The sequence below is a fragment of the Canis lupus genome, chromosome 7, assembly GCF_003254725.2.
Source record: "Canis lupus dingo isolate Sandy chromosome 7, ASM325472v2, whole genome shotgun sequence".
Lineage (NCBI taxonomy): Eukaryota > Metazoa > Chordata > Mammalia > Carnivora > Canidae > Canis > Canis lupus.
Genome location: NC_064249.1, coordinates 38814896 through 38838164, shown reverse-complemented (window position 1 = coordinate 38838164; position 23269 = coordinate 38814896). Strand labels below are relative to the sequence as shown.

At 42.1% G+C, this 23269-nt stretch overlaps 1 protein-coding gene across 21 annotated transcripts in view; it reads right to left on the bottom strand.

Annotated features, from left to right (window-relative positions):
• ENAH (ENAH actin regulator) overlaps window positions 1-23269 on the bottom strand; it is a 145285-nt gene that overhangs the window by 92145 nt on the left and 29871 nt on the right. The window contains exon 1 of one of the 21 annotated variants that reach the window (XM_035718528.2): window positions 18931-19132. The exons of 18 other annotated variants lie outside the window; for them this stretch is intronic. In XM_035718528.2, the coding sequence (XP_035574421.1) occupies window positions 18931-18956 (26 nt within the window). In that variant the 5' untranslated portion in view covers window positions 18957-19132. Of the gene's footprint in view, window positions 1-18381; window positions 18740-18930; window positions 19133-23269 lie in introns of those variants that run through there. 2 more of the 21 variants (XM_035718529.2, XM_035718532.2) reach the window with 2 other exon arrangements.

Here is a 23269-nt window from a genome sequence, read left to right as displayed (position 1 = left end):
TATTCTGCCAGTGGTCACATAAGACAATTTAAATCTTTACCCAGAGAGTGTTCTCTAACAGTAGTGCCTCAAAACAAGGTTAACACTGAAACCCAACTTGTTACCCAAACTAGAGGACACTATACAAAATCATCTTTCTTCATCAAAAAGGTCAAGGTTAAGAAAGACTGGACCTGCTCCATATTAAAAGACACATGACCATGAAACCCCACACGCCATCTGAATCAACTCCTGGACCAGAAAATACATTGCTTTCTTTTGCTACACTAAATCAGAACAAACTTTCATAGACAATGCATTAGGCCTACAAGATATATTCTGAGATCATATTCTATGGCGACCCAGATCTGAAGTCAACCTGTTGAACTTTTCATTTAAATCTTTACTTTTTAACCAGTGGCATTAAGAGTTTTCCTCTATTTAATTTTGACAACTATTATCATCTAGTTACATGCTTCCAAATGACCTCAGTCTTTGCAAACCTCTGCAAGGTCAGTATTCTTTTTTTTTTTTTTTTCATTTTTATTTATTTATGATAGTCACAGAGAGAGAAAGAGAGAGAGGCAGAGACATAGGCAGAGGGAGAAGCAGGCTCCATGCACCGGGAGCCCGACGTGGGATTCGATCCCGGGTCTCCAGGATCGCGCCCTGGGCCAAAGGCAGGCGCCAAACCGCTGCGCCACCCAGGGATCCCAAGGTTAGTATTCTTAATTCCTTTTTAAAGATATGGTAGCTGCAAAAGCCTGAAGGAACCAGAGAAGAGTGCCCAGTGGGACCCAACGCCCCTCCACACAGGGTTTCAGACACTCATGTCCCGTGCAAAAAAGTTAAAAAAGAAGGTGCTTCCCTTACAAGAGTATTCCTACACTTTCATACTGTCAAAACTTTACTTTTAATTACTTCAGTCATTTTATTTTTTTAAAGATTTTGTTTATCTATTCATGAGACACAGAGAGAGAGAGAGAGAGAGAGACAGAGGCAGAGGGAGAAGCAGGCTCCCTGTGGGAAGCCCAATGTAGGACTCGATTCCAGGACCCTGGGATCATGCCCAAAGCCAAATGCGGATGCTCGCTGAGCCACCCAGGTGTCCCTACTTTAATCATTTAAAAAGAAAATATAAATTACACAATCCCTTGCTGTCTTCTAAGCTAATGCGATGCAAGAGTACATGGGAAGAAAGAGAGGAAAGAAGGAAGAGAGGGAGAAAGAAAAAGGAAAAAGAAGACCAAAAAAAAGGAAAAACAAAGTATATCCACAATAAAAGGAACTAAAAATCCTACATAACATCAACTTCAGTGGGCAAGGGGAGGCCTCACCAAGAACATGACATGTAATAAGGCACCTGTCTCGTTAGAGAAGGTCCTGTCTTTGGTAAACTTTTAAAACCAACAAAAGAAATAAACATACATGTTTTAAGTTAAGAGCAAATGACACTCCAGCTTGCATGCATGGACACAAACTACAACTCTGAAACCAAAGGAGAAAGAGTCCATCTACCCAGGGGAAGGCAAGAGGGGTAAAAAATAATAAAAGGAAAATAAACAATATATAAGACCAAAGCTGGAAAATGCAGCCATAATGCCCAATTAAAGATAAAAGCAAAATTACAGAAGCATGGCAGTTAACAGAATAAAACTACTATAATAATATTTGATTCATACAAAATCAATGGATGCTAAACACTGGGTTGCAGTTGCTGGATATGCATTCAGTCTCAAAGCATCACTCCACAGAGCACTTATGCATAATGAAGAGACATGATTCCACATCACCTTAACCCAATGATCAAACCTAACATCCAAGAACTGGAGAAGATGGTCATCATGTGCCCCCACACGATGGGCTGGCAAGAATACAACATCACTACATAATATAATAGAATATTCTTGCCTCAATGTTTAGCCTACACATACTCAAGCAGAAACAAGCAAGCAGACAAGCAAGCAGAAACAACCTGCAACTGGATAGGACTCCTCCAAATGGCCACGGCAAGAAGAGGGAAAAAAAGGCTGAGGAACTGTTTTCAGAATCTAGATTACGAGAAACCAAAGAGACAGGATGGACAGATGGAACTGATGAATGGAGAGAGGGCAAGAGCAATAAAGATCACACTTTTGGTAAATCTGAGAAATCCTAGGTGAAGACAGCATACTGGGCAACATGGTATCAATGTTAAACACCTACAGTCTGATAACTACATTGTGGCGATAAAGCAAGATGCTCATATTCACATTTGGGAGAAGTATGTGCAGCTCTCAAAAGGTGCACCAAACATACAAAAAAAAAATTAGAAAGCAAATATGAAAAAATATTAACTACTGGTGAATCTACATAGAGTACATTAATTTTCTTTGTAACATTCTTGTAACTTGGGAATTTTTCCCAAAAAAGTAAATTTAAAGGAATATAAGATATATAAAGCAGTTACATACTAATGAAAAGAGGAGAAAAAGATCTATCCACCATGAACACATTCACTCTACACAATATACTTCAAAAAATATCTAACTAACAGGACTGTAGGGAAATACTGACAATTATTCTTAATTGAATCTACTGTTCAGAACTGACAGATCAAGCAGACAAAATATAAGCAAAAACATCAAAGTCCTTAACAACACAATTAGAAGGCTCAAATTAGAAATACACAGAATACCACCCCAATAAAAGAGAAAATATGCAGGTTTTCTAGCATACCTGAAATTATATAAATAAGCCATGTACTGGGCAAAAGGAAGTCTCATTAAATTCCCGAGTTTATCTTATAGATTATGTTTGATACAATGCAATAAAATTAGAAATAAATAACATAATAACTATTTAAAAATTCCCTAATTTCAAAACCAGAAAGTATAATTACATAACCCTGAGGTTGAAAAAGAAACCAATAAAAATTAAGAAACATTTAGAAAACCTATTAGACCAAAGGCAGAACTTAAGCACATGTATCAAAAAATAGAAAAGGTTGAAAATATTTAAACCAAAAGAAAAAAGCCAAAGAAATAAAAAGGAAGGGAAAAACGAGACAGGCAGGAATCAGTGAAAATCTAGACAAAGGGGATGCCTGGGTGGCTCAGCAGTTGAGCACCTACATTTGGCTCAGGGCATGATCCCGGTCTGGGGATCAAGTCCCATATTGGGCTCCCTGTGAGGAGCCTGCTTCTCCCTCTGCCTATGTCTCTGCCTCTCTGTGTCTCTCATGAATAAATTTTTTTTAAGTATTTTTTTAACCACACATACAGTTCTTTATTAGAGTTCAAAGTACATGTTTAAAACCTAGGATGAGGGGCAGCCCCAGTGGCACAGCGGTTTAGCGCCTCCTGCAGCCTGGGGTGTGATCCTGGAGACCTGGGATCAAGTCCCAGGTGGGGCGTCCTGTATGGGGCCTGCTTCTCCCTCTGCCTGTGTCTCTGCCTCTCTCTGTCTCTATGAATAAATAAAATCTTTTTAAAAATTTTAAAAAAATAATAAAACCTAGGATGCTATTAAAAGAATAACCTCTGAAATTATTTAAGATTTGATAATTGCAGCTCCCATAAAATTTTTAATTATACATTAATACTCTAAAGGAAACTAGACAAAGTACACTTTCAAACAGAACTTTGCTTTTCCCTTTCTCCACAACGCAGTTCTGTAAATCCAAGTTTAACACTAGTATCAAGCTTCAGTTTCACAAGGGCAAGGAACTGCTGTTTATCCTACCGCAGCCTCAGAATGTATGAGAGGCTCAGGGCAGGCAGGCTAGGCTGAGAAGGGCTGTGAATCACGATTATTTTCAAAGACAACACTTAGGGGGTATCAATCAAAAGGACTGTGAAAAATACATTAAGGAAAACATCTGTATTTACCAAATGTAGTTTTAAAAATCAGAGCATCAGCCAATATACAAAATCATAAAAATGAACTCACTTTATATGAAATTTCACAAATTTAAGTAGCATATAGCTATGGGACCGAATGGTCAAAATAAAAATTGTTAGTCACTCAGAACTGTAAAGAAAAAAAGACCATGGCAAAATCAGAAACATGCTTCATAGAACAAATGAAAATACCACCCAAAACTTTTCACATACCTGGTTTTAAGGGGCCAATCTTATTTATCCAACTAAAATATATAAGGGAAAACTTTTTGTGAGCACTATAAATTGCCGCTAGAAACTTCTAATAAGCAAAAAACTTGTGTGTAGGTCAAAAAATTTTTAGTAATAGTACACATTATGAGTAAAATAAGTTATTCCACTAAATAAACTCAGAATCTTAAACAAGCTATTTTTGGTGGTAGACAATAAAAACAAATTCCTTTCTCTTCATTTTGAAAAAATTCAAACTCTTAGCGGGTATTCCAGGCAAATTAAAGTCCAGACTCTTTTACCATTCTCAGCCAGTGAAGTTACTACCATTCCTTTTTCCTTTGGACAATGGCAGTGCCTTGCCTTGAGAGAGAAGGGACAAAGGGACAAAGGGGAAATAGGGCTTCTTCCTAGAAAGGGGGAAGAAGTGGGTGGGAAAGAGGCACCAAGGGCTACTGAACAGGGGAGGATTACACACTGAGTGATTTACCCACTCCAAGTGAACACCAATGTATAAAAATCCTATGTGTTAAAACATTGGGCTACATTAATAGCAGTATGTATATGACCCAACAGTAGAAATCCTTTTTTATCCAGCTGAGTATCACAAAAAAGCATATATATTTGTAAATGGGGAAAAAAATAAGATTTGAAAATAAATGGTTTAAGTAAGCCCTAAGAGAAAAGACTACAAAATGGCTGCAAGCTGACTTTAGTTACCATTAATTAGACATTCCAGTACGAGTTGTCAAGGGTTAAACAATACACAAAGGGAATGACGTCAGCTTACAGTGTTGATTTCTCACAGGGTTAAATGAGGGAAATCTGCACAACAGAAAAACAACTCCAAAAACATGAACCTAGATCTTTGAAATGCAAATAGAAAATACTGAATTAAAATCTTAAAAAAAACCCAACATCTTGTAAACAGGCATATTACTTTAAAAGCACAGCAAAAACATCATATAATAAAGCTCAGAACATGTAAAACAAAGTGCTATATCTTCCCTTTGGATAGTCCTCTCTATCACAAAAGTACTACTAATGATGGCTGAACAAATCATGAGTTATAATCCAATTTTAAAACACTGGAGACAAAGATCTAGCTCTTCAGTTTTATTAGGGAGGAAACCGTCATTTTTTCCTTAGTATTTAGCTAAGCAAGATGCCACAGTTAAAACTAGCCCCCCGCTCCTTTTTTTAAGATTTTATTTATTTATTAGAGACAGAGAGAGAGAGACAGGCAGAGGCAAAAGCAGGCTCCATGCAGGGAGCCCGACATGGGACTCCATCCCATCTCCAGGATCACGCCCTGGGACAAAGGTAGGGCTAAACCACTAAGCCACTGGGGCTGCCCAAAAACTAGCCCTTTGAACAAACAGTTCAAATGGTCCTTGTAATGCACAAGCTACAATCAAGATACAGGGAGGGGGCAAGTGTTTCCTTGCGTTGTAACCTAACCAGGCAGAAAGCAAAACTCAAAAGCACCATCACAAACACAGGTTACTGATCTGCACTGAAAACCAATGGTGACTTACAACAGGAGTCTCTCTGAAACGTGCTGTTCTCCATTTCATACTGTTTTTAAACCAGCATCATCACATGATTAGAAATGCAAAAGCAACTAAATAGATGTATTCAAAAAATGACTTTAACACTACAATTAGATGGAAACACATACTGTCTTAATTTTTTATTTAAATTCAATTTGACAACATATAGTATATAACACCCAGTGCTCATCTCATCGTATGCCCTCCTTAATTCCCATCACCCAGTTACCCTACCTGCACATAATGTTTTGAAATGAAGAATGATAAATGCTATTTAAAATTTTTAGATTCTACCAAATGCTGATGAAGTTTCTAGTGAAATGGCTAGGAAAGCCAAAAACAAAGAGCACGGGCTGAAACAAAGATTGTACTCCCCCAGCATGAACTAACCTGACCGTGGACAGCTCCCCTTCAATAGTTAGCTTTACTGACTACCTGGGACAGGGGCTTCACAACCAAGTCCTTCTCAATCCCTGCAATAATCATAGCAAATAGGCACTGCTGCTACCCCCATTCTGCAGACGAGGACACAGGCTCAGGTGTTAAAAGGGCCTGCCTAAGGCTATATACAGGCACTCAGTCATAATCCCAGGATTCAAACCTGAGCCATCCGAGGCAAAGGATGCTTCCCTGAACTACCAAGTGTGTATGTGTTTGGTCTTCTTGGTTTCAACTTCAGCCATGCAAAGGTTCTAACAAAATGCAAAAACAGAAACAGAGTTTTAAACTATTAAACAAGACAAACTTAGAAGCAGTGGAAGAGAGAGATCAATAAGAAAAACAAATGCCCCAATATAAAAATGGACAATTCTCAAAGCGTTTAGAGGAAATGGACAGAGATGAAAAATACTCGTTAGCTATGGCAAAGAAATGCAAGTTAAAACAAGATATCCTTTCAAACCCTGATAATTCCGGTGTGAGGAAAAAGGGCCTACCCTGTTGACAAAAGTGAAATGGTATAAGCATTATGAAGAGCTGTTTGTCCTTATGCATCAAGAGTCTTTGAAATGTAGATATCCACTGATTCCACAGAATACATTGTTTATAAGTGTATTATGTAATATAAACGTATAATGTATGTGTAAGAATGTTAAACCAACAACCACTCATGATGATGATGAGAAATTCCAATACAGGACCAACTAGGTAAATACATTTTTCAGGTTGAACCTTATGAAACTGCCAATATTCAGCCACTTGTGAACAGAAATGCACACAGTAATTTTTAAAATAATATGTATTTTTTTTAAGATTTTATTTATTTATTAATGAGAGAGTGAGAGAGAGAACGGCAGAGACAAAGGCAGAGGGAGAAGCAGGATCCATGCAGGAAGCCCAATGTGGGACTCAATCCTGAACCTCTGGGATCATGCCCTGAGCCAAAGGCCACTCAGGCATCCCATATGTATCTATATTTAAAGTTGACTTTTAAATATTAAGTAGGGAAAAACAATACAAGAAAAACAATACAAAACACACTATTTTAGGTTAAAAAAAGAAAGAAAGAAAGACCAACAGGAAGAAAATACCTTAGAGTCAATTCTATGCTTGGTACCTTTACACACTGTCTCTAATTTCCTAGAGTCACCCTATAATGTACTGTTACTCTCAGGTCACAGGTTTGGGAGCAAATCTCAGACAGTTTGAATACTTTAGTGAACTATTTGAAGACAAGATTAGAATTCACAGTAGACCTTGTATGTCTGACCTCAAAGCCCACACCATCTCCAAGAGGTCACACTAATACATTCTTTCCTTAAGTGTATTAGAACTAATGTTATTATAATAACAACAGGAGGACTTCCAGAACATATTTTTTAAATTTTTTTTAAAGATTTATTTATGCATGAGAGACAGAGAGGCAGAGACACAGGCAGAGGGAGAAGCAGGCCCCCCATAGGGAGCCCAATGCAGGACTCCATCTCATACCCTGGGATCATACCCTGAGCCAAAGGCAGATGCCTAACTGCTGAGCCACCCAGGCATCCCATTTTTTAAAATATCTTAATGAAATACTGCTTTCAAAGCATAAGAGATCATGAAAATACTTGCTGTATGCCCCACCTCCCCCAAATTCCTATGCTGTAGTCCTCACCCCCAGCATCTCAGAATGGGACTGTATTTGGAGATCAGACCTTTTAGGAGGTGATTAAGGAGAGATCATACAGCTGGCCCCAATCCAACAGGGTTGTTGCCCTTATAAGAAAAGATTAGGACACAGATAAAGGGAAGAGCATGTGAGGACAGCGAGAAGGTGGCCATCTGCAAAGCAAGGAGACAAACCTCAGAAGAAACTGGACCTGCCAATATCTTCATCTTGAACTTCGAGCCCCCAGAATGGAGACATAATGCATTGCTGTATTTACGCCGCCAATCTGTGGTATTTTGTTATGGCAGCCCTAGCTGATGAACACAGTGCTCTTACTCTGAAAGTACTAAATACTGTAAAATCTTAAACCTGACAACCCCCTTGTATTAAAGAAAATATGCCTTCAGATAGATTACCCATAAAGCACCAAAAGAAAATATTTTACAAATACTTTTAATGAAGTATGAAATCTTTTAAAAAATATACCTAAATTTAACTTACTGGAAACTACCATGTTAGTTAAAGAGCACTGGTAGCACATTCAAATTAAACATTGATAACCTTACAACCCCAAAACTACTCATTCTTACATATACCCAATAAAATCACTAAGCACCTAACAAGGTCCTGAATGATGCAGCGGGCAATACCAATGCAGAGCTGAGAAGGCCTTGCAGCTCCTTCTCCCTCGGCAGAGCAGAGTGGTGGTAGTGGCGTGTCTTACAAGTCCAACAAAAAATAATTTTTTTAAAAGCAGAGACCACAAACAAGCAAACAAACAGCAGCAGAGAACTAGGGCAGACTCCAGGTATGAGCACAACTTGGGAGCAGGACAGCAGGTGATCAATCTGACTTATTAGCAGGCTGAGGAAAAGGAAAATGGTCTCATGAGTCATTGAGGTGGGAAATACATACATACATACATACATACATACATAAGCCTAGAAAGGTTCAGGAACCAGGAATGGGAAAGGCTAAAAAAAAAAATGGTCAAAAACACCTCAGAAGGAGTTCTCCATCAAGCTCCCAGATCCTGTAACCCAAGCAAACAGCCAGACACTGAGCCCTCCTCCCTAGCAAGTTTACCGCAAGGAGGACGCAAACAAAGGCGTTTCTGAGGAAGGCCTATCCGGAATGGCCACCACCAACCACTCACTGCTCTTTTCCCCCAGCTCAGTCACAGAGTCTCTGCAATCCAGTACAACCTCTCAGGCAGCAAGACCCTCTTTTCCTTACAAGAAAAAGACCCACAGACATTAGCAGCTGAAGGTCCCCTGAGTAAGTCAGACCCACTGGTCTGGCCTACAGAGCCACACTTTGCTGTAAGCTCTGTCCCTCTCTGTAAGCTATGTCCACGGGAATGCACCTCCCAACTCACTGTCAGAGCAAAACCAAACAAATCCTCACACTTTAATCTGATGGCCAAGGACTGTCGAATATTTGAGAAATCCTCCAATTTGAAAGGTAGAAACAAAACAAGGAAGGGAGACAATTTTATAAAACAAAAACAAGACAGGGGATCCCTGGGTGGCTCAGCAGTTTAGCGCCCGCCTTTGGCCCAGGGCGCGATCCTGGAGTCCCGGGATCGAGTCCCGCGTCAGGCTCCCGGCATGGAGCCTGCTTCTCCCTCTGCCTGTGTCTCTGCCTCTCTCTTTCTCCCTATGTCTATCATGAATGAATGAATGAATAAATGAATAAATAAACAAACAAACAAAAACAAAAACAAGACAATGCTGGGAAGAGGAAAAATTTCAAATTATATATAATTAATAGGGAAATATTCACTGGTGAAATAAGCATGTTATTAGAAGGAATATTCATTAAAAAAAACCTTTGAAATTAAAAAACAAAAAAAATCCATAAAACCAGTAAGAGTTGAAAAATAAGATAAATAGGGAAAAAATAGAGAAGAAAAGCTGGTCCAGAAGGCCCAGAAACCTCATAACAAGAGCTCTTCCCTTTCGGACAGCCCATTACCAAAGAAATAATAAATTGCTTAGCATCGAAGGGTATATGCTTCTAGATTTAAAGCATCCATCAAAAGCCGAGCACAATGAATTGGTTTTTACAGACTCATATTAAGACACATCACTATAAAGTTTCAGAGCACCAGGAACAAAAAAAAAGGGAAGTTCCTAAAGGCTTCCAGGAGGAAAAAACAGGTTTCTTCCAAAGGACTGAAAAGCAGAATGACATCCAATTTTTCAGAGCAACACTGGGACCTCAAAGATGCTGAAGCAACACCTTTAAAATTCTGAGGAAAAATCATTTCCAGCTTTTTTTTTTGAAATTTCCAGCCTTGACTTCTAACCACAGCCAAGTTACCAATCCAGAAGAGGCTCTAATAAAAATATTCTTAGATGTTTTCTGAGGTTTTGGGTTTTTTTTTTTTTTTTAAGATTTTATTTATTTACTCATGAGAGACACAGGCAGAAGGAGAAGCAGGCAGCAGGCTCCATGCAGGGAGCCTGACGTGGGGCTTGATCCCAGGATCTGGGATCATGCCCTGAGCCAAAGGCAGATGCTCAACCATTGAGCCACTCAGGCGTCCCAAAAATATTTTTAGATGTTATAGGTCTATCAGAACTTGCTTCCCATGCCCCATTTCTCAGAAAGCTAGAAGTGGTAAGCAATACAGAAAAAAAAAAAAAAAAAAAAAGCAAGAATTCCCAGGACGGTAAAAACCGCACTGTAAGTTGGCTAAAAAGGTAACTGGTCCGAACTGAACCAGAAGGTTAAAGGTATCCAAGAAAAATAAAAAGATGCTGAAGAATGACCTGGTATGCTTGTACTGAAAGGAGAGGTCACCACTGATGGAAGAGTCTGAGGCTGGGAAAGTGGTTGAGAGAACCGACAGCTAAGCACAGAATACGAAGACTCACTAAATCTAGATACGGCAAAGTCATCTGCAAGGAAAATGTTATGAGTGTACAACAAAGCTCAGCGTAAATGGTATTTCTGTAATCATAACAACTAGAATCTTGGTTAACCAAAATTTGTTACATAAGTGTATCTAGAAGATGAAAAGGAAAGCACACCCTGGGGAGGAGGCAGGGCTAAAAAACAATCCCCATCTTCCATAACCGGAAGTCAAGACAAATTCTGAAACTGGAGTAAGTCAAGAAATATTGGAAATACAAAAAGAAAACTACAGGGGATACCTGGGTGGCTCAGCGGTTTGGTGCCTGCCTTAGACTCGGGGCATGATCCGGGAGTCCCGGGATCGAGTCCGGCATCGAGCTCCCTGCATGGAGCCTGCTTCTCCCTCTGCCTGGGTCTCTGCTTCTCTCTCTCTCTCTCTCTCTCTGTCTCTCATGAATAAATAAATAAAACCTTTTAAAAAAAAAAAAACTGCAGAAGAAGAACACAAAGGTGGCAGCAGTTCTTCTGGAGAGCTGGATTCTAGAGGGGAAAAGGTACAGGATTCAGGATTCTCTTTTTTTTTTTTTTTTAACTCTAGGCTCTGTGGAACTACTCGACTTCCTAAACTATGTACTACTTTGATAAAAAGAAAATCACAGAATCATGCTTTAGTTTTTAAAAATCATGCTACAGAATTAGTATTTAATTACACAGGAAAGTATTCATAGTACATTATCATGGGGGAATCACAGAACATTATGTTCAATAAAAAAAAATATATATATACTGCATAAAAAAAATAGAAAATATACCACAAGTAGTTTTTTCCTGGAATAGTGGAATTATTTTCATTTTCTTATGTAAGCTTTTCTGTATTCTTCAAATCTTCTGTAATATACACAATTGCTTTGTAATCCAAGTAATTGAAAAAGTAAAAGGTCAATAGAGCCCAAAGACCAAATAATTAAATTAATTCTGATTCCTGCCCCAATAAGACACTTAGGCCCCACTGTGTGGTTAAAAATAAATTTGTGATTTTTTAATTATTATAAAAACCCAAAAGGTTTTATAAACCCTTAAATAATACCAGGTCCCCATGTCAGAAACTTCTCATCTCTTTCAAGTGTGCTTACATTTCATCAGTCTTATTAAACTTCAGACCAAGATTATAAATTGACTTCCAGTTTCAAAACTCTACCTGTAATGTAAGAGTTACAAAGTCACTTTGTAAACTTAAAACATAAACAAAAAGCTGGAATAAGGAAACAACTTAGAACTTCTCTTATGTCCAAAACAGAACTAAAATTAAAAGAGAAAATAATGTAACCAACAAAGTACAGGAAATATTTATAAAAGTGAAATTAGTATGACAACTACAAATGCTGAATTTGGCCCACACATTCGTGTTCAGGGGAAAAAGCAGAATTCAACATTCATGGTATTATAATATCCCAACACTAATTCAAATGCTCATCAAGAGTACATTGGATAAACAAACTAGCATTTCACACAGTGGAATAAAATGAACGATATGCATGAATGACACAAACCTGATGTTAAGCCAAAGCAGCCAGATAATGAGTATATAGTCTGTGATTCTATTTATATAAGTACCAAAACTGACAAAACTCATCTACGCCATTACAAGTCAGACAGTGGTTACCCTCTGGGGACAGACTGCACTGCAACTCTAAGAAGGCAGGAGGGCAGCAGGGTTTTGTTTCCAATCCAGGTGGTAGTTACATGGGTCTACTGAGTAGTGAAAAGTTATGTGTACTTTTCTGTACACATTTTACACTTCATTAAGAATTTCAGGGGCACCTGGGTGGCTCAGTCAGTTAAGCATCTGCCTTCAGCTCAGGTCATGATCCCAGGGTCCTGGGATCCAGCACCAAGCTGAGCTCGCTGCTCAGTGGGAGTCTGCTTCTCCCTCTCCCTCTCCTTCAGCCCCTTCCCCTGGCTTGTGCTCTCTCTCTTAAATAAATAAAATCTTAAAAAAAAAAAAAGAATTTCAAATCAAAGAGTAATACTCAAATGACCAAGAAGCACATGAGAAAACAGTCAACATCAGTAATTAGGAAAAAAGACAAACTACAAGATACCACTTCACACCCACAAAGATGGCCATAATAAAAACCAAAAAACCAAAAACCTAAGAACTAGTGTTGGCAGAGGATGTGGAGAAATTGGAACTCACATGCATTGCTGCTGAGAGTGTAAAATGGCCCAGCCACTGGGGAAACCCGTTTGACACATGCCAATAAGTTAAACATATTTACATATGACCTACCAATTCCACTCCTAGGTATATGTCCAAAGAAACTGAATACGGGCTTACAAACACTGTACATAAATGTCCATAGCTTTATTCACAATAGCTGAAAGGTAGAAACAACCCAAATACCCATCTACAGACAAATAATGGAGACTCAAAATGCAGCATACCCATATACCAAGCAATGGAATAAAAAAAGAATCAAAGTATGAAAAAGAATGAAGTACTGACACTTGTTACAACATGGATGACCCCTGAAACCCTAGCTAGATGAGAGACGACAGACACAAAAAGCCACATATTCTATGATTCCATTTATATAAAATGCTCGGAATAGGCAAATCTGTAGAGTTAGAATGCACATTAGTGGTAGCCAGAGGCTAACGGGCAGGAAGGAACAGAAATGACTGCTTTAATGGGTACATAGGGCTTCTACTTGCAATGACGAAATCTGGAGCTAGAGTGCTGACAGTCACACCACAGGATGAAAGGACTTTTTTTTTTTTTAAGGTTTATTTATTTATATATTCAGAGAGAGCGAGAGAGGCAGAGACACAGGCAGAGGGAGAAGCAGGCTCCATGCAGGAAGCCTGACGTGGAACTCCATCCCGGATCTCCAGGATCACACTCCGGGCTTCAAGCGGCGCGCTAAACCGCTGCGCCACCAGGGCTGCTGGATGAAAGAACTTAATGTCACTCACTCGTGCACTTTAAAATGGTTACCACGGTAAATTTTATGTTATATATATTTTACCACAATAAAAAAATTGTAATAATGTTTTTGAAAAACAGTAACACTTAAATGCAAGCCAGGATACCCTTAGCACTTAAACTAAAAACAATCCTTTGCAAAGAACTTTGGCAATAAATAACAATTTATCTTTGTCCTAGTTCCTATTTCTCCTTCTGAGAACCCTAAGAAACAAAAAACCTTTAGATCCAAAAGTGCTCACCGTAGTATTTATAATAGCAAAAAATCCACAAAAAAACAAAAAAAACTAAAGGCCAAGCTATCAGGAAATGGGTAAGTAAATCAACAATATATTTATAAGATTAACTATACCAAAACTAAAAATATTTACTGATGACATCCATTATAAAATGGGGGAATGTTTATATGATGAAGCAACTGTGATTAAAAGCAAACAATACAAATTCTATAAACAGGGGCACCTGGGTGGCCCAATAGGCTGGGAGTCTGCCTTCTGTGCTCAGGTCATGATCCTGGGGTCCTGGGATCAAGTCCCACATTGGGCTCCCCACAGGGCTCAGGTCATGATCCTGGGGTCCTGGGATCAAGTCCCACATTGGGCTCCCCACAGGGAGCCTGCTTCTCACTCTGCCTATGTCTCTGCCTCTGTGTCTCTCATAAAGAAATAAAACCTTTATAAATAAATAAATAAATGAATGAATGAATGAATGCAAGCCAACAATACAAATTCTATAAAGAGAGGTGCCTGGCTCAGTAGGTTGGGCATCTGCCTTCGGCTCAGGTCATGATCTGAGGGTCCCAGTAAATAAATAAATAAATGCAAGCCAACAATACAAATTCTATAAAGAAAGGTGCCTGGCTCAGTAGGTTGGGCATCTGCCTTCAGCTCAGGTCATGATCTGAGGGTCCTGGGATGGAGCCCCATATCGGGCTCTCTGCTCAACGAGGGGTCTCCTTCTCCCTGTCTCTGCTCTTCCCTGCTCATGCTGTCAACTAAACAAACAAAATCCTTCAAAAAAAAACTCTATAAAACCAAGCCAACTATTGCAAAAAAAAAGATTCAATGAATGTTTACTATGGGTTTGCTATGGACACTGTATTTTCATTCTGCTTTCTGTCCCTCAAACAAAGAAAGCTTTCTCATCTCAGGGCCCTGGGACCTGCTCTGTCTACATGGAATGCTCTTCCTCCTCATCTCATGTGACTATCACCTCATCTTTGAGGTCAATTCAAATTTCAACCCTGAGAAGGTCCTCCCCTCCCTACTCCCATCACCACAGGCCTTGGTGCACCCCCTGCCTCACCTTTTCCCACCCCACATTTTATCTTCTTTGCACTGACCTGAGAATAACTGACTTGTTGATGTACTAGTACATATTGCTTCTCCATCTCCTAAGAAAATACACATCCCCTGGGTACAGGGACTCTTACCTTGTCTAAATGCACATCCCCGACAACTGTACCTGCCAGCAATCATGAGTATTTGAGAAGCTAATCAATAAATATTCATTGACTGATTAACGTGTTTCCTTTACTTTCCCATACTTTGTCAATTCTCTACAGTAAGTATATACTACTTTTGGTTTTAATCCTATTTTTAAAGATTAAACTACTTCACGTACAGAACTTTGTTGGATATTCCCTAAGGACAAGCCAAGTGTCTAGTTTTCAATCCTAACCACAAAAATAACTAGTTATAAATCCTTCCTAATAAAAGATAATGCTCTAGTACATTTTCTAGCCTATCTTACCTGTTTTTAGAAGCTTAGAGACCTGTCTCAAATTTCTAGTTCCATAGGTGTTTAATCACCTTTCTCCACAACAATCCTCCCTGCATTCCACCACTCATGCGTGCATACACACACACACACATACATCCTTTCAGTCCCATTTTAAAATAGGCATGAGAACTATTTCAGAACTCACTGGAAACAGCATGCAAAATAAATGATGTTGAAAAGTAAATACATTTAATTTTACTCATATATGTGAATTTCAAAATAAGATACACTAGGAAAGTAGCCTAACTACATTTGCTCTTCTGTTGATCTGTAGTTGAAATGCAGTTTACAAGGATATAACTATATCTAGTATTTATATTTATATTGTAACCATATATAAAAATTGAAAAGAAAAATATCCTTTTCTGAAAAGAAGAGCTAGTTGAGATGTCCAAGAATCAAAAGTGCTACTTTTGATTTACTTTTATAGGAGACAATGCCAGATTCCAATAAAATACAAACCTTTAAAATTTACTGTCATTGTTTCCATTAGTGACTGGAAAACTATACCCCATCCACTAAATCAGTTTTGAAGATACCCAGCTTGAGTGCTGAAAATCTACTGAGCTCAGACCAGCAAATTGAGCCTTGAACACCAGGAAAAAAAAAAAAAGAAAAAAAGGATATTTCTGTCATTCTGTTGTTTGAACTTTGCCGGTCTACGGACAAATGCGCCAGCTATTTTAAATGTAGATTTAAGTTCTACTCACAATAATACAACCAAACTACATATGCAAATATATGTCCAAACTCTTGTACTTTACCCTTCAAGGTTCAGAGATACCACCAAAGACCTTCTAGACTTAAAAAAAAAAAAAAAAAAAAAAAAAATCTGCCCAAGTAACACAGAAAGACCTTCTAGCTTTTGAGTGACAGCTTGTAGCCCAAGCCTAAACAGACCCAGGGATTATTAAGATCCTGGCTCACTATTTAGACACATTATCTGGTATATAAAAATCAGCACACACCCACATTAAAAGTACCCACTGCAAGTTTTTATTTCTGCAGTATTAAATAAATGTTCATTCAGATGATCCAAAGAATCTCGACAGAGCAGTACTAAGTCACAGAGTGGCAATTAATTTATTTTTTTTAATTTTTTTTTTAATTTTTATTTATTTATGATAGTCACAGTGAGAGAGAGAGAGAGAGAGGCAGAGACACAGGCAGAGGGAGAAGCAGGCTCCATGCAGGAAGCCCGACGTGGGACTCAATCCCGGGTCTCCAGGATCGCGCCCTGGGCCAAAGGCAGGCGCCAAACCTCTGCGCCACCCAGGGATCCCCCAGAGTGGCAATTAATTTAGCCTCTCCTATAAAGTCTTGGCATAATTAGAACCATCAGAACCATGGATGCAACCCGAATCCACTAGACAAACTTAGGGTTCAACCAGCTAAGTAGGGACGCCTGGGTGGCTCAGCAGTTGAGCATCTGCCTTTGGCTCAGGGCGTGATCCTGGGGTCCCAGGACCGAGTCCCACATCGGGTTCCCCGCAAGGAGCTTGCTTTTCCCTCTGTGTATGTCTCTGCCTCTCTGTGTTTCTCATGAATAAATGAATAAAATCTTTAAAAAAAACAATCAACCAGCTAAGTAAATTCCACTATCAATGCTTCTACTACCAATGCTTACAAAAACTATTAGAATTTAAAGTCCTTCACAAAATATGGATATATCATGCCTCATATTGCCATTCGAACAATAGGAAGGCATTTGTGTCTCTGCCATTGCCAAAGTGGTTAAATAATATGCAACTAATTTTCTATGCTCTGCTATCTACCAGCTTGTAATTAAATTCTGAGCAAAAACTAAGAAAAGACAGAAACAACATTTTTAATTTGCTCAATACTAGCTATCAACTACTCTTCCAAGGAAGATCTCCTGAAGAGAAAGGTTATCAGCTTAAAAGTATTACCAGCCAGAACTAAGTGAATGTAATGAGAGGGAGCAGAGTGCGCCTCATCCTTGAGGCAAAGGAACACGGTTTCAGCAACCAGGAAGCAGATTTCAGCTATATACCAATGTGCACCTAATCCCCAAACAGACTGTTTGGCAGCTGCTGCCCCTGCAGAGTAGCCTCCATCCTCATCCAAAAATCCCCCTGGAGGAGAATAACAACTCTCTGAAAGCAATCAGCCTTCCTAACATTAAACTTTTCGATAACTGGGGGGATGGGGGGGGGGGGAGTGAACCATGGGCCAATGTCCCCAAAAACTAAAACCACCAGCAGCTCTTTGTACTAAAGGCTAACCCATGTCTCTTTTTTAAAAATGGCCATCCATATACACAACTGGCCACAGGGATGGCTTTTAATCAACCAGTTGCCAGTTTGGGATTCCTGTCTTATCTCTCCTTCCAAGAGAATACAGCACAGAAATAAGGGAACAGTAATTGCCTCCGCTCCTGCCGTCGCTCCTGCTTCATGGCTCACTAATAAGTAGTTCAGGGATCCTGGACTGGTGCTCAGAGCTCTCCCCATCCATCCATCCAGTCCACAAAGATTCACTGAGTGCCTGCTAAACGTCAAGCGCTGTTGTACCTCGCTTTCTCCTCTGAATCACTGATGAATCCTCCAAGATTTCTAGACCAAAAAGTGAACCAAGAAGTTTTATATTCGATTTATAACACTGAAATGGAAAAGCAGAAAGCCACCTCTATGCCTTAAATTTCCAGGTTTTTAACTACCTTCATCCCAGTAACTACTGGAAAGCCCCTTAAACCAAAACCAAACCAAACCAAACGCCAAAGGATTCGGCCCCAGGAGAAGGGCAGAAGGCTGAGGGAGCCCAGAACCCCTACGGGGGCATACCCTGAACTGCAGAGGCGCCCGCCCAACTCACAGCGATTCCTCCCCCTCCTCAGCCTTTCGTCAAGCTGCGGCCGGTGACAGACACGCTGTGCAGACCTCAAGCCAGCACCTGCAGCACGGACACGCGGGGGACACGCGGGGGGCACGCGGGGGGCACACGGGGGGCACGCGGGGCGCACGCGGGGGACGCACACGGCCTCGCGGACAGCACCTGCCCTTAGCAGGTGCAACGTACCGTGACATGTTCTAGCCTTTCAGCTCTGATACACGGTTAAGCCAGTTCCCGGACCACCACCCTAGAACCTTCCGAGGGAGGGAGGATGACTACTGGAGAGAAGACCCAGGGAGCCTGGGGACTAGGAGGGGGGTCCCCGTGCCCAAGGCACACAGGAGGCAGCATGCAGGGGAAGGGGTCTTCAAGCCTGGTCGCCTCAGTGGGAAACTGAGGTGGTTCCGGGAAAATATTCTTAAGCCGTGTCTATGAGGTCAGCGCTGCAGCTCCAGAGTGCGCCGCTGAAAGCAGCTGCGGGGAACACTGCACCGCGCGGCCAGTACGTGCCGGTCTCTGAGAACCTGTTAAGTTCCCCACTGTCCCTTACAGGGGACCAGACCCTCTGGACAGGCCACCGCGGAGGGGAGCGCTCTCCGGCCGCCAGTCCTCGTCAGCGCACGCAGCCCTGAGGCGGTGCCAGGGGTGCGGGGCTCGGGGTCTTCGCCGGGGGCGAGGAGGCCGCGTCACCAGATCCGTCTTGCCCGCTGCCGCCCAGTTTCCAACACCAATTACCGGCAGACACACCTGCCCCTTTTCATGGAGGTCCCGGCCCAAGCTCTTGCTCTGAGCGTGGTCTTCCGGAGCCGAAGGTGCCACTCCGCGCCCGGAGGTCCGTCAGCGCCCGCCCGGCCGCGCCTCGGCAGCCCCGCGGACCGCCATCTTGCCTTCCCAGCAGGCAGCGCGCCGGCGGCCCCGTACCTCCCCTCCGACCTCCGCGAGCGGCACGTGCACCCGGCCCGTGACCCGGCCCGTGACCCGGCCGTGCACACTGCACCACGCGCCCCAGCTCTCCGGCGGTCGGTGGTCGGAGGGCAAGGCCGCAGCGCCCCCCCCCGCCCCCAGGCGAGTCCCTGGCGTCCAGGAGGAGCGCACGACGGCACTGGGCCTGCGCCCGCCGCGCGCATCCGCCTGTCCAGCTCTCCCACAGACTTCAGGCCACACCGAAGGCGGACACGACCTTTCCAGTCCCGGCGGCCCACCTATCGGCGGAGCGCTGGACAAGGCGGGGGCCATGCGTCCGGAACCCGCCCCATTCCCCATTCCCCGCGGGCGGGCATCCTCCGCTGAGGAGTGGCGGCGACCCCAAGACCCAGTCCCCTACCAGAGGCCGCAGCACCGTTCTCAGGACCCGAGCGCGCCGACACGCCGCCCTCCGAGGCGCCCCGGCCGCTTCCCGCTCGAGGGCCCGCCCCGCGCATCTCCCGCTCCTGACTCGCCCAGGGTGCCCCTGACCTCCGAGGACCTCGGGGCAGCCCGCTGGGCCGGTCAGACACACACACACACACACCCACAACCTGGAAGAGCCAAAACCACGGAAACAGCCTAGAGCGGGGTGCGGAGGGAGCACTCGTCCGTCCAGCTGTGAGCTAGTTCTGGGCCCCTGCAGCACGGACCGCGGCTCGTTCCTGTCCCACAGTGGGTGCTGTGAACACAGGCCACCATGCGAGCGGACGGAGGTGTCCGCATACATGGATCACACCTGCACGCCGCACACTTAAACTTACCCATGTTACCGGTCAACAAAATCCCAGGGAAGCTGGGGAAAACAGAACGGTGCACGCTTCATCAACGCTAAGGTGGGTTTACATACACAGCCAGAATCCTGTCACCATCCACCAGACCCCTCCGTGGGTCTTCCTAAATGAAATACCTCGAATCCAAACTTTTCTCCCATATGCCACACGAGCCCCCCACCCCTCGTCTTCACCCAACAGGTACAAGGACAAGCTCCCTGACACATGCTTGCTCTTCCTTCCAGAGCTCCATCCCACAGCCCAGGGCACAGGGACCATTCAGGTCCACTTACGCTCCCCCACACTCTCCCCTCCCCCATGCTCTCCCCTGCTCTCCCCTGCCCTCCCCTGCCCCACACTCTCTTCTAAGAAGCTCTCCTTCCGGGATCCCTGGGTGGCGCAGCGGTTTGGCGCCTGCCTTTGGCCCCGGGGCGCGATCCTGGAGACCCGGGATCGAGTCCCACGTCGGGCTCCCGGTGCATGGAGCCTGCTTCTCCCTCTGCCTCTCTCTCTCTCTCTCTCTCTCTCTGTGTGTGTGTGTGTGTGTGTGTGAGACTATCATAAAAATTTAAAAAAAAAGAAGCGCTCCTTCTATCACCGACTTCAAAAGCAGCTGAAAATGGGCCCCCCACGTGAAACATTCTGTGTACTATCATGATAGATACGCAGTTAGGGTGTTTTTAATGTTATCCCTCAACTCTTTAAAAAGTCTTATTATGAAGACCATGTAACAATATGGAAAAGTAACATGATACCATGTGAAATGAAGACACACCAAAGGTTATGCATCTTAAGTGTCTGGCTTTATAGGTAACTCTCTTCTCTTTCCTATATTCCAAATTTTTGTTGACAGTGCTTCTGATTTTTTTTAAGATTTTATTTATTTATTCATGAGAGACAGAGGCAGAGACACAGGCAGAGAGAAGCAGGCTCTATGCAGGGAGCCCCATGTGGAACTCGATCCTGGGACTCCAGGATCACACCCAGAGCAGAAGGCAGATGCTCAACCACTGAGCCACCCAGGCATCCCATGCTTCTAATTTTAAATTGAGGATAATACATATGTTCCCTAGCTTGCCTGACCTGATGGTTTCATGGGTACATACATGTCAGAGCTTATCAAACTGTACACTGTGAATGTGTGACACTGACCATATAAAGTGGACATGAATGAAGCTGTTAAAATGTCTCAGTGGTATGCACTGCCTGAGAAACTGGCAGAATGACATAAATGCAAACCTCAAGTGTGTCACCGTGGGAAAGTCTGGAAGGGGAGGGACCAGACAGGAATCTGCTTTATAAAATCAAAGAGTAAATTTCAAAAAGAAGAAAGGACAAACAGGGAAAAAAAGATATACTTCTAAAGAAACCCCCTCCCCCACACCCACATACATACCCAGTGCACAGAAGCCTTCTCTAGTTGAAGCAAAAAACAAAACTAAACTTGTAAGTTAAGGCATTAGAAGTAGAACTTTTGTATTGCAGAGATTTGGGATTACACTAAAACCCAGAAGAAAAGCAGCCAAGAATTTTTAAGACACTAGAGTTCTTCCCCACAGATTTAAGAAATCTCAGGAAAAAATAAAAAAAAATTGTCTTAGAGAAAGGAACAAGAAAAGGAGGTGGTACGTTGTTTTTTTGTTTGTTTAGGGATATATGCTTCTTGTGCTTTGCTTTTATATTCTGTTGCCCTATTTTTTGTATTTTATCTACAATCAGTAAATTAGCCCTTTTGTTCTAAAAAATGTTTTTCTTTTTTTTTTTTCTTTTTTTTTTTTTTCTTTTCTGAATATTAGTAAGATACTTCCCCAAGGGCTCTCAGATTAGAGGGTAACCCTCCTATGTTGGGTAGCTATTCTAAAAAACACGTGCATTAACCTGGTGAGTGAGGAAAGGAAATAGCCAACAAGTCCTTTTTATCAGCAGTCAGAAACCTGTAATTTCACCTATAAATCCAAAGCACAAGGATTCTCTAGGTAACAAATCTCTTGGAAGAAATAGAGGCTTTATATGTTAAAAGCTTCGTAATTTAGTGGCAGTGAAGCAATCTGTCCCAGAGAACAAAAGAGTGCTGTTTCCTACAACCAGACTCTAACCAGAGAGGCTGAAGAAGCCAAGAGTAAGGTCCCCTGAAAGGGACATACTCGGGATCCTGGTTCTTGTGACACCTGGCATAGGGTCAATTCTCCCCAGGCCACATTCTTATGTGGTGTGTACATCACTGCATCACCAAATAAGTGGGAAAGCTACAGGGTAGGTGTCCCTGATCTGGTGGGATGTGAAGTGGCCCAGTTTGGTATCTGCTGGTAGAGTGCTGTAGCCAACAATGTGGACACAGAACACTTAGACATGAGGTCCCAGGCTCCCTACTCTCCTACATGATCTACTCCTCAAGGTGGAGTAGTCAAGAGCCAAGCAACAGTCTTACTTTAAAAATGAGTTTTCAGGAGCACCTGGGTGGCTCAGTCGCTTAAGCATCTGAGTCTTGATTTCAGCTCAGGTCATAATCTCCAGGTCCTGGGATGGAACATCACACTGGATTCCTCATTCAGCAAGGTCTGCTTGAGGATCTTCTCTCCCTCTCCCTCTGCACCCCCTACCCCATGCGCGGGCTCATGCATGCACGTGCACTCTCTCAAATGAATAAATCGTTTTTAAAAAAGATTTTTCATTCCAACAGTCAAAAGCTACAAAATCCCTAATTGAGGCATAGATACTTAGTTTTAAAAACTAAGGTACAAGAAACCACTTGAAACAATTAAATATAAAATACAGATAAAATTTACTAAATGATTCTCAGCTTGAATTCTAGTTTTCATGACCTACCTAATACAGCATTTGGTAGACAGAAGTGATTTTTTTTTTCATTGCTCAGAGTTTGTAAGAAATGAGATGTCTTACCAATTTTCTTTTCAATTTTCTTGGGATGATGTCAAGCCTCAGCCTTGTTTTATTACTGTAAAGGGAGTGCGGCCAGCTACATTTCGCAACAAGCCCTATAATCCTGCAAACTTAATAGACCATTAAAATGTTAATAGACCTCTTCTATTGTAAGACTTCACCTTCAGACACATTTCCTATCTTTTTTACATATAACTAAATTTTGCTATTGTCCTCCTTAGTTGAGTATCACAATGGATACCTGCTTCCAGCATTCCTTCAGCCACTTCCATCCCCACCACCCTTGGGGCTCATCACAGAAGCCCTGCCTGCTGGAGAAGAGGGATGATGACCCAAGAAGAGCTGTCACCAGTCTTAATCCAGGATGTTTCTATCTGAAGATTACAGCAAACATTCTTTGAGTTCAGCTTATGAAAGCTGGAAAAATGGAAATCTGG